The sequence below is a fragment of the Ascaphus truei genome, chromosome 4, assembly GCF_040206685.1.
Source record: "Ascaphus truei isolate aAscTru1 chromosome 4, aAscTru1.hap1, whole genome shotgun sequence".
NCBI classification, from domain to species: Eukaryota; Metazoa; Chordata; class Amphibia; order Anura; family Ascaphidae; genus Ascaphus; species Ascaphus truei.
The window spans coordinates 326,001,243-326,013,178 of NC_134486.1; the positions used below are offsets into that span (position 1 = coordinate 326,001,243).

Consider the following 11,936-nt stretch of genomic DNA (forward strand, 5'->3'; position numbering starts at 1 on the left):
TCAAGTCAAGACTTGCTGATACAGCTGCACACCGCTTGCTCAACATCTCTATTTTGCTTATTTCAGACACCTGGAAAGCAATTCTATTACAGCTATTCTTTTTGAAGTTAATGATAATGCAGCTACAAAAGCAATACATTTTTTGTTGTACAAAAGATAAAGTGTTCAGTGATGATAAATCAGCATGGTGTTATTGTTATTTAAATAACAAACATGCCTAATGAGTATTTATGAGCTCAAACTTTCCTATGATGCAAGTGAGGTCCGTTTGATAATAGCATTTTTGACATAGATTGATGCTTACAAATTGGCAAAAACAGCCATGTTAGATCCGAGCGCTTCTATATTTAGATCTAACAAAAACATTTCTAAGCCAAACTAAGTAATGGTTACAACAACCCAGCTTTTAGATTGAATTTTGCAGGGCTCCAAAGAAAAAAAGTGTAGTTTGCATAATGCCGGGAAAAACTAAGGCCCATATGTCCAAAGAGGTGCTAAGTCTTAGAGCAAGGTGCTGGACTTAAAGCAGCAATTCCCCACCCAAAAACAATCTTGTTATGCAGTCGAGAGACTTAATAAATAGACCCTGAAGTCCTATATTTATTACAAGGCTACAAAAAATGATAAAAGATTAATAATTCTTCCTATTCATTAGATCGATGATGATGATGATGATGATGATGATGATGATGATGATGATGATGATGATGATGATGATGATGATGATGATGATTATGGGAAACATGTTTTCCTCTTGGGGTCAATGGGCGAAAACAGCAACACTTGCCAATACAAAAACTACATGTATAAAAAAGTGTGGATCTTGACACATTGAAAAGTAATAGTGAGCATAAACCATTAATTACGATAAATATTAATGTGCATCTACGTATATTTGTATAGAAAGTAAGATGTCTTACTATCGGTGACAGGTTTTGGTTGAGAACTCTTCAGTCTGAGAGAAGGTCGGAAACGCGTTCTATCATTGAAGCTCCAGCTCTTTTGTACTTTAGTTGGACTTCCTTCTGTAGCAGCATCAGTGCCTGGGGAGCGCCGGTCTCCAACTGATGCTTGTCTGCTCTTTATACTTTGCCCCCTTGGGCTTGCCATCCGTACACGCTCTTTAAAACTTAATTTCTGACTGTGAAAAAAAGATCAAAGTACAATCTTATTATCTCATTAGAACCAAAGACAAAAAAGTAAATTAATTTCTAATGTGCATGATCAGTAAGACAAATTACGGTCTACATAGTTTTTTGAGTTTATGCTTAATTTATGCTATTCCCTTTATTACCAATTTATACAATGCAATCAGGCGTATTATAGTAGAATCATGATGCAGGGGATTCAAGCAAATCATAATCATTAAGATACTTTTTATACATTTTTTTTTTAACTTATGTTTATATAACAAAATGCTCAAGACAATTTTTTTTCAATGTCTACTTTTGTAAAATAGCTCTGGTAAAACATGCAAGCTAATTCCCAGCAAGCACAACCATGAATTAATTTAAAACATCTCATCATGCATGTGCATAGCATTGTTTTATAATAATGTACAACATTTCAAGCATTTAAAAACAGTCCATTTTGTTTAGCTAAAAATAGAAATCAAAACATATTTTTGATTTGAATGTGATATCAAAACAAATACCAATTTGGAGAAGCCTTGTAGCATGGATGGAACTAGTGACAAATGGGCCCCAGTGCAAGTAAAAAAAAGGCTCTCCCCCTCTTGTACCTCCTCCTCCGGCGCCATACTTGGGGTAAAGGGCCTTAGGCGGCGGCGGCGGAGGGTGCCCATCCAAGCGGTGAAGGCAGAAGTTGTGCCCGATTTTTGTGGGGCCTAATTTTTATGTTAGGAGCAGCTGGGCGGGCTCCATCCACTACCGCCACTTCCACCACCAGGTAAGATGTGGAAGGATCGGATTCTGAGAAGCATGGGCCCTGGTGTAGAACTGGTGGTTGTTCCGCCACTGCCTCGTAGTTACTTTGGTGGTTGGTGGCTTCAGAACTCGGACAAATTTGGAGCAATAAAACTTCACCAGATTTATCATGGCAAAAAATGCTATTGCTTCCCATGGAAACTATGTTCTCTGATAAATCTGATTTTCTTTTATTTTTCACCATTGCCAATTTCTGTTATTTAGAACACATTCTGGTAAAACAACACTTTGGCCTATTTATCAAAGACTCCTGGTTACAGAACTGGAATAAAATTAGCTTTATCAAAGAATAGGAAACATACTAGTAGCAATGGGAGGGTTTTCTTCAATAAAACTGATGCTATTTGTTGCTTTAATCTTTCCACAGTTTTGAAGCTGGGACACTTTGAAAGAGTCAATGAGATTATGTGTGTGTGAATGAACTCAAATCTACATATACTGTACCTGAAAATATTAGTGGATTATAATTGTCTGAACAATGTAGTAATGCTGGGGAAACAACACTACGTTTTTTAACATAATTTTTTACTCAAAAAAAAGTATACATAATTGTTTTAAAATATAATAGTTCCAAATCTAAGTTAATAAAAGGTCACCAGTGTTTAATGATATATTTTTTGATATATATATATATATTTTTTTACATGTATTCAGAAAACACTACGCCATGGTGACTTGTGCCATGGGAAGTCTACAAATATTGCCTTTCATGTGTCACAGTGGTAAGAATAAATATCCCAAGTCACTGGATAAAGGCACTTAAAATATTCTGTTAGATTTGACCAAAGCGACTCCAAGTAAAAAAAAAATTGACACCAAATGTTCAAAACCTGAATGATAATTTTATCACTGACGTCCAAAACAGATTGCGGGATTTATTAGGATTTATTGCAGATTAGGACAACGGGATGCAAAAAGTACTATTGATTTATTTTGCATTGAGTTCACCCGAAATGTGGTACGTACGATTAAGAATTTATTTACACAATTAAAGTAGCGAAATGGTTGAAATGTGTTCACCTACAATGAGCTAATTTGCAGGATTGACATGCCGTTCCAACAACAACATATTACTTGATGCTATTTTATCCTCAGTTCGCCATATTAATATGAAGATTTCCCACCACAATTTAAAAACAAACCACAATAAATGTAACAAACCCGCAAATAAATATATTCAGTGAATATTACAGAAATGTCTGCCTTTTAATAATTTGTTGTTTGCTATGGTGTAGCAGTAGCCTCAAATTGTGTTTTTTGACATGCATTTCACATGGGTTTAAAACAAAGAGGAAATAAACCTAAGAAACAGCAGAATATGCAGCAGGCAGGGCACATGCTAGTCGTATAGAGAAAGCTTTAAAATGTGTGTAACAATCTTACCAATTCAAATATTCCCTATGCGGCACTGTTATATTAAAAACATCTATTTTGCAGCACATTACAATACTAGGTCCCCAGACTCTTCCCCCCCATAGCAGTTGTTAAGGCAATGGGTAACACAATGACAATAAAATGCCTTTATAATTAGTCACAGTGGGATGAATAAATCATATACCACATTTCTTACTAATTACCCGTTGTATCACTGCCATTTGTAAAGGTTGGCCCTTCCACATATTGTAGGAAACCAACTCAGTTTAGCTTTTTATCTGATGAGTACAAGACAGAGCATTTGGTTTCAGGTCTAGCAAGTAGTTAAGGGGTTAATTATTTACCATTTAATCACCACATTCTCATTTATTGATTCTAAATGAGCTTACTCCGTCATTGGGATAATAATAATGGACTACTGCATCCTACAGTAGGTAGAAGGTTGTCCATTAGAGTAGCAATGCAAAAAAATATGCCCAGAACGACACAGACTGGAGGTCATGTGCTGTACAAATGCTGGAAACTGGCATGAACGCAAAAACTACAGTAGAGCAAATGTGTTTGAAATGTTATTGGCATTTTCCCTGTGTGATTTTCTAATGGTTTTCCTATCACTCTTTAGACAATATCTCAATCCCTACGCCATCAACTCTGCAGTTGCATGCACATGAACAAAAAGAGGGGTGTCCATGCAACTGTGGTCATCCTCCCCCAAAGAAACTACTAGGAGCAATTTATAATAAATATGAGACACATGTTTTTGCTGTTATGGGTAAGAATTGGGATATTCTTTACTGTCAGGTATGAGATAATCTTCAAAGCAGTGTGAACTTCTGAAGTTACTTCATTAACTATCAAGATAGTAGTCTAAATTAAGTCTTCCAAAAACCTAGGTATATTTGCTTTGATCTGTGCTACCACCACACAGTTGAAGAAGAACCCTATGAGGTTTCAAAAGCTCTGTACACAACAATTTCATCTAAGAACAACTTTAATGAAGGTTCTGTAAAAAGTGTCACAACCTATACTGATTCCGTTTCTCAAGTTCTTTGAGCTACAAAACAGGGCATCATAGAAAAATAATTATTGAGGTCGGGCTTATATAGCTATAAATTTGGCTCTGAATGGGTTAATAATTACTATCGTAAGAAAAATGCATTTAAAACAAGAAATTATTTGTATCGCAACTATGTTGTGTTATCCACACAAAATCCCAAACAAGTCCTGAAAAATAAAATAAAACAAATACAAGATCCCCAGATTAAAAAAAGAATAGTAGCTTTGCATTAAATGAATAGACTTTTTTTCCGTAAGAAACTTTGTTATCATTTTTGCATTGTCTAAATTGTGCAGGTGGTAAACTTTGAAAAATAATCCTCGCCTTTTTTTGCACAGGGGGAAAGCAGTGGGTCCCCAAGGTCAAACGGCGTTTATTTCGGCCCCGGGGAAACCCTTATTCCCGATATATGTACCAGCAAAGGTGCCGCCGCTTACTTCCTGGTATTTAAATCCTCATGTGACAAAAAACAATAAGAAGCCAAACGTATATTCATTTTGTATCTCCTAAAGGGGATACTACCACCAGCACTTTCCGTGTTACAGTATGTATCTTAGACCCACCGTTTCCTATGCATGTATAAAAAGGAGGAGATAAAAAAAGGGAGCAGGTGGAAATGTGCCTTTAAGTCACAAACAATGCATGATATACAGCAAGTCACCACATTCACCAAGCCAAAATGGGTTTTCGTTTTAAAATAACTGTCAAAATGTTTTGCCACACACTTTGCTTAACCTCCACTAAGAATTGTCCATACACGAATACAAGTGGGACGTGAGATGCAGGTTTCTAGAAAATGTCAGGACAGTCATGAGCCACCTGCAGTGCCTGTTCAATCGACTGGTGGCCACATCCACCTACAGCAGTGCTTCTCAAACCTCTCCTTAGAGCCCTGAGGTTTCTCAGCAACCTCCCAAAAGTCTACTCGTATGCAAACTAGGTGCATGCTCCTGAGTGCGAGTGCATTGCTAAGACCTGGTGTGGCTGATGGTTCCCCAGGAGAGGTATGAGAACCACTGACCACTGACCACTGGTTCTTTTGTATTAAAAACGTTGAAAAGATCATACTCGTAATATCTGATATCACTTTTTTAATATTGATATATAGCATTTCTGGTTTGCAACTGGTAAAAAAAGCACATGCAGCCTTCGGGGTATGTGAAGACCTCAGCAGGAGCCTTCTGATTAACTTAAGTCAGCCCCCCTGCTGATTTGGAATAAGAATGTTAACAAGGGCTTTCTCTGTAAACCTAATTACTTGTTTGTCGATAGCTTAGAATGCTTCTATAAAGAGCTTGATTTTCTGTACCTTTGCCTGTTTTTTTCTTCTGTTTTGCCGATAGTGTAACGGTAAAAAATATCACACATCTCTACCTCCGAGTGGGGTTAGGTGGGACACTTCAGTGGATTGAAAGTTCTAACCTTGAAGGGTTTACCAAGGTCATGGGGACAACTGACAAATAATTTAAAGATGAGCTATAGCACCTTCTGTGCTTGAGTGGTCTCAATTTAAATGCCATGAAATGTGTTGCACATAGGGTTGCCAGGTGGTACTGGACAGAACGATGAAAGGTGCAATGTGCTTGACACGCTCGACACACGCACACACACCTCTCACCTCTCTTCTCTCCATGATATTTGCTTCTCTTCTTGGCCACACCCCCAGGCTCCTGACACCTCCTCCTGATTGGCTGCTGCTGGGTAATGCAGCCAATCAAGATGGAGGCAGCTGCCCATCCCCGGTCTCTCCCTGCTCGGGGAAATAAATAAGTAAAGATGGGAAGGATGTTGATTCAGGGAGTTATCCGATTGCCAATTCTTGGAGTCAGGAAGGAATTTGTTTTTCCCCTTATGAGATATCATTGGATGATATGTCACTGGGGTTTTTTGTTTGTCTTCCTCTGGATCAATAAGTAAGTATAGATATAGGATAAAGTATCTGTTGTATAAATTTAACATAGGTTGAACTTCATGGACGCATGTCTTTTTTCAACCTCATCTACTATGTAATTATGTAACAATGAAATCCCACGGCCCCCCAAGCCAGTCAGGTCACTATGTCCAGAGACGTAACACATACATGTCCAGTATTACCTGTAATTTTTTACTGGACAGAGTCTCCAAATTCAACCAGTCTGGTTCAATACTGGGCACCTGGCAACCCTAGAACATGCACACCCACCCTACACTCCAGAGGTTAGGGAGCAGCTGCCAAAAAGCACAGCAGCATGAGCTCAAGATTGGTGGTAAAAATACATATTTCACTAATGAGAGAACAAGGTGGAGGGTGGGGGATATGGGGAAGGGAATTTGCATTCAAGTTTGAGTAAATTCAAATGAATCACTTATTGAATATATGTTTCATTTACATACACTACTTACAATAAATATTTTACCGAAGCACGTTTATTGCACCCCAAAGTATACAAATATTTATAATTACTAAGTAAAATGCTCATATCTTTTTCAAAATATAAACAGATTGCATCTTCAAGCTGTAATTGTCTCTGCAATAAGCTACTTCAGGGTCTGTTTTCTGCTTATTTAGTTTAGACAAGCAGTTGATTTATGAGCGTCTCTTTCCCATTTTATTGTTTTGTCTCCAGTAAAAGGGCAATTAAGTCTTTTCCCAAAGAGCTGGTATGTAAATTCTACTGAAATTGGCAGTTACAAAAACAGAAATTACTCAGCAACTGCCCCAAAATATGCTTGGAAACTGTTTCTGCTGCTCTCTGAAAACTTAGAAGAATTGCTCCCTTCCATAATAAAATACATTTCAAAATGTTAATATCAGGCACAACTGAAATGATCCAAAAAGTTTCTGAACCTTTCAGCAGTGAAATAGTTAAACATGGATTGAAAATGTACTTATACCTAATTTGCAGATGGACAGGACAATACGGCAGTTGCTTTAAATGTGTTTTTTTACTCTTAGATACTGTAGCTTTATTTAAATTGCATTGTGTGTGGGACACTTTTTTTTAATTTTTATTTCAAACGTTTTTATTGTTTTTTGTTGTATCACATCAAGACTTTGAAACAGGAAGAACAATGTACATAGATTACATCTGAACTACAGAACTATCTTTTTTGATATTTAAATATATATTTTGGACATAAGGTCTTAAGATATCAATAAAGCCAACATAAACTTCATCTTAACTTTAGAACATTTAAATACTTCTGGGCCTTCAATCGGGAGGCAGCTACCTTCAAAGTCTTTGAGTGCTTTATTACTTGAAAGGGGTGAAAAAGAATAGAGGAAGAGAGAGGGGGGGGGGAGAGGAAAGGGTAAGAAGGGAGGGGGGAAGGGAAGGAAGACAAGGGAAGGAGTTCCTCCCCTTTATTTCCCCAGCATCGGTTTTGGTATTAGGTTTTACCTTTGGTTGAGATAGATTCCTATGCTCTATTTTTCTAGTTCTCAGGCCACGCGTCCCATAACTTATAATACTGTTCCGTTTTCTGGCTTAGGAGGGCTGAGAGGCGCTCCATCATTCTAACCTCATTAATTCTGCGGATAACCGTTTGCTTTGATGGGGCTTTCCGTTTTTTCCATGCAGCTGCTATTGAGCAGCGTGCTGCAGTGAGAATGAATGCCGCCAATTTCCTTTGAGGGGTCAAGAGTCTATGGGTTTGGCTAGTAGAAAGGACAGCGGGTCCATCTCTATGTTCTCCCCAGTACCATGTTGGATCAAATTTCTAATCATGTTCCAGAAAATCTGTATCTGGGGACAAAACTACCAGATATGTACCAGATCTCCTTTCTGGCCACATCCTCTCCAGCAGAGGTCGGGTAGGCCAGGGGAGATCCGGCTCAGCCTACTCGGGGTTAGGTACCATTGAAATAGTACAGTATTTTATATATATTTTCTTTTATTGTAGTACAAATTGAAGTTTTGGCTGCCGATTCCCAGATATCCTCTCAGTCATCTTTATCTTTTTCCATATTAAGGTCATCAGACCATTTTTTCATATATCTGTGATTGACGGCTACTATTGGCAGTGATATTCCTGAGTAGATCTCTGATATTAGACCCTTCTTATATATACCACTTGTACATAACTTTTCAAATTTTGTTGGTTCTGTAAATTTAGTTTTTTGGGACATAGCTAATATAAAATGTCTAATTTGAAGAAAGCTAAATAGCGGAAAGTGGTGGGGGTGGAATTTCTGTTGAAGATCTTGGAATTATATTATTGAGCCTTTTTCTATTAAGTCCGTCACCTTGTGGACATTGGCCTCTTTAAAATGTTTAAAATCATTAGGGGCACAACCCGGAGGGAAATCCGGGTGACCAAAAATAGGAGTCAACATGGAAGGAGAGGTTGTCAATTTGTGCTTTTCTTTATTCTTGGTCCATATCTTCCACATACACCTCATTGCTCCCAGGCCTGTCTTGCCCGCAACTATCTCCCCCCCTCCTCGGGACCATAGTATCGCTGCGAGAGTGAGGGGAGAGACATAGGAGGACTCAATCTCCAACCAGCAACACGACACTGGATTGTTACACCAAACCACCGCTTGTTTTAAGTGGGCTGAGTAATAGTATTTAATAATATCTGGTACTCCTAGGCCTCCACACTCCTTAGACACTAACATTACCGATCTTGCCCCTCTTGGGCTTTTATTTCTCCATATAAATTGGAAAATTTTATTTTGTAAATTTTTGAGTTCCGTCAAGGGTACATTGACTGGCAGAGTTTGGAAGAAGTACAGGAGTCTAGGGAGAATATTCATTTTAACCGATGCTACTCTTCCCAGCCACGATATATGGTACTTGTTCCAACACTCTAGGTCGCCTTTAATTTTGGCAAAGAGGGAGGGAAAGTAACATTTATATAAAGATTTATATGAATTAGATATATTTGATTCTCAGATATTTAATTTCTGAGCAGCTCCATTTAAAACTAAAGTTAATTTGTAATAATTTTACTTCAGGGGGTGAAAGGGATAGGTTCAGGGCCTCTGATTTATCATTATTGATTTTGTAACCTGAAACCTTACCAAATTTTTCTAATTGGAATTGTAAATTCGGGAGAGATGTCAGAGGAGAGAACAGAGACAGAATCATATCGTCGGCGAATAGAGAAATTTTGTACTCAGTGTCTCCAATTTTGATGCCTTTTATATTTATATCGTTCCTGATTGTCGCCGTGAGGGGTTCGATCGACAGAGCGAAAAGGAGTGGGAACAAGGGGCAACCCTGTCTCGTACCATTCTTGATTTTTATGGGATTTGAGTTTCCTCCCGGGAGCTTCACAAATGCTGTTGGTGTTTTATATAGGGCTCTAACCCCTTCCAAATATGAGCCCTTAAAACCGAATTTAATCATTGTTTGATCTAGAATGGACCATTTAATCCTGTCAAATGCTTTTTCTGCATCTAGACTTAACAGGATGGCCTTTGTTCCCGAGAGATGTACGTGGTCGATAATATTTATAATTTTACGAGTATTGTCCGAAGCTTGTCTTCCAGATATGAAATCCACCTGGTCCTTGTGAATCAAGGTTGGTAATATTGGGTTTAGCCTATTTTCTAGGATTTTGCTGTACATTTTTAAGTCTGAATTTAGAAGTGAGATCGGTTGATAGTTACCGCAATGTAATGGGTCTCTTTCCTCTTTATGAATAATTGCCAGGTTAGCCATTGACATAGAGGGAGGGATATCGTCCCCTTCCATAAAAGAGTTAAAAGTCGTTATCAGGTACGGGGCTAGCACTGCTTTAAACTTTTTATAATATTGATTAGTAAAACCATCCGGACCCGGTGGGCCACTTCTAATAGGTTCTAGCAAAAACATGAAAACACGTGAACTATTTAAAATAAATTGTAGGTTATTCTAAGTCACACCTCTTGTTATACTGGAAATACAAGGATCTCCTATGTATGTAGAATCATTACAAATTTGCAAATGTGTCCATGTCCAGTTTGTTAAAATGTTGCCAATATTTTTAAGATAATTACATAATTGCTAAAGTGTTCAACCAATGCTTACGGTCCTGTTTAGTTGGCAACCCTTGCTCTTTTGGCAAAATATGAGAAAGAGAGAGAGAAAGAGAGACCCAATGTGTGGTGAGACATATTAAAGTAAGAATCATCTATGTAAAAATATGCAACTGATAAATGCATATAGGCAAAACAATTCTAATATAAGCAAACATATTGTTTAAATATTAACAAATTATACATTTTTCAGTAACTCTCTCATTGTATCTCTTACAGTACTTCATGTATGAAATGTGTGCAGGGGACCCTTATGAAAGTATATTATTTAAATATGTTTCTCAAGTTTGACTGACTGTTTTTGCAGAAATACTGCTTACTTGACAATTACTAGGGTTGGGCAAGAATGTGCAGTCCCATTTACTCTGCAAGTAACCTCAAACTGTCAAGTGGAAATTCACTTGACAAAGTCAGAATTCACTTTTAACAGCTGTGTGTAGCAGGCCCCTCTCTGGCAGCAAAGAGGCTGATTTTAACTTGTCAGTATGAACATTAAACAACAAGCATGCTACATGCTGGCTGCAGTCATTAAAATAAATATTCATAAGACACGGTGCTAGTGGTTAACTCTGAGAATGATCTACTCCATGGCACCATATTTGGTAATAGACAGAGGTCAACTAGAGGAAACTATTATCATTAGCATGCAATCATACTGTATATCTAAATGCTAATAAGATAATTAAAGCTTCTAGGACTTGTAGCCAAAGGGATTCCCTTTCATAGCAAGAGGACACTTTTAACCGATGCACAGCTGGGGTGACTTGCAACGCATTACTCAGCACTTTTGTTCAACCAGATCACTCTGTCAGTATTGAATGAAAGCACCAATACAGAAAAAAGGTATTTTAAAATGTGTGCATTCCTTTCAAGAGCTAACATATACAGTAGTAGAGTTGATAACCACCCCTCATTCCTGGAAACTCATGGAGTCATCTGCATGTATTAAAGCTGCAGACCAGGAAATATCCTACATAGTTTTTTTTTTATAAATCAGTTCTGTACTATGACAAAATACTTGTAGCATTTATTTTTCTTAAAAACAACTCTAAATGATATTTTTAATATATTATAATGTAACACACACATTCCCAGTTAGCTCAAACTCCAACACATCATATACTGTATATATATATTCAGTGCTCGACAAATAATGATAACCATTCGCCCGTTGCGAGTGGATTTAGGCCGCTGGCGACCCGTGCTGCAGCTCTATGAATTCCCCTGCTCCTGCCAATTTTTTTTTTTTTTTAATAAATAAATAATCTCCCTCCCTGATTGGGTTAACGCGGGGAAGAGCTCCTTCCCCTGATCTCCTCCCCCTCCTGATCTCCTCCCGTGAGTCAGGGGGAGCCCGGCCGGGTGCCTGTTCATTACATTTTAAAAAAAAGTTAAAAAAAAAATGGCGGCGATTTCCTTGGTCCCGGCGCGCATGCACAGGGCAAGCAGGGTGTCCTGCCCTCTGTGCTGCCTGTGGGCCCTCTGTGCTGCCTGTGGGTCCGCTGCCTGCCCCCCCCCAGCAACCCAGAATCCCCCGCACCCTCACCCCCCCCCC

The 11,936-nt window shown here is 38.2% G+C and overlaps 1 protein-coding gene across 3 annotated transcripts in view; it reads right to left on the reverse strand.

Moving 5' to 3' along the window:
- KCNQ5 (potassium voltage-gated channel subfamily Q member 5) overlaps positions 1 to 11,936 on the reverse strand; it is a 699,212-nt gene that overhangs the window by 119,263 nt on the left and 568,013 nt on the right. For all 3 annotated transcript variants that reach the window (XM_075598021.1, XM_075598020.1, XM_075598019.1), the window contains one exon: positions 921 to 1,141. In XM_075598021.1, the coding sequence (XP_075454136.1) occupies positions 921 to 1,141 (221 nt within the window). The remainder of the gene's footprint in view (positions 1 to 920; positions 1,142 to 11,936) is intronic.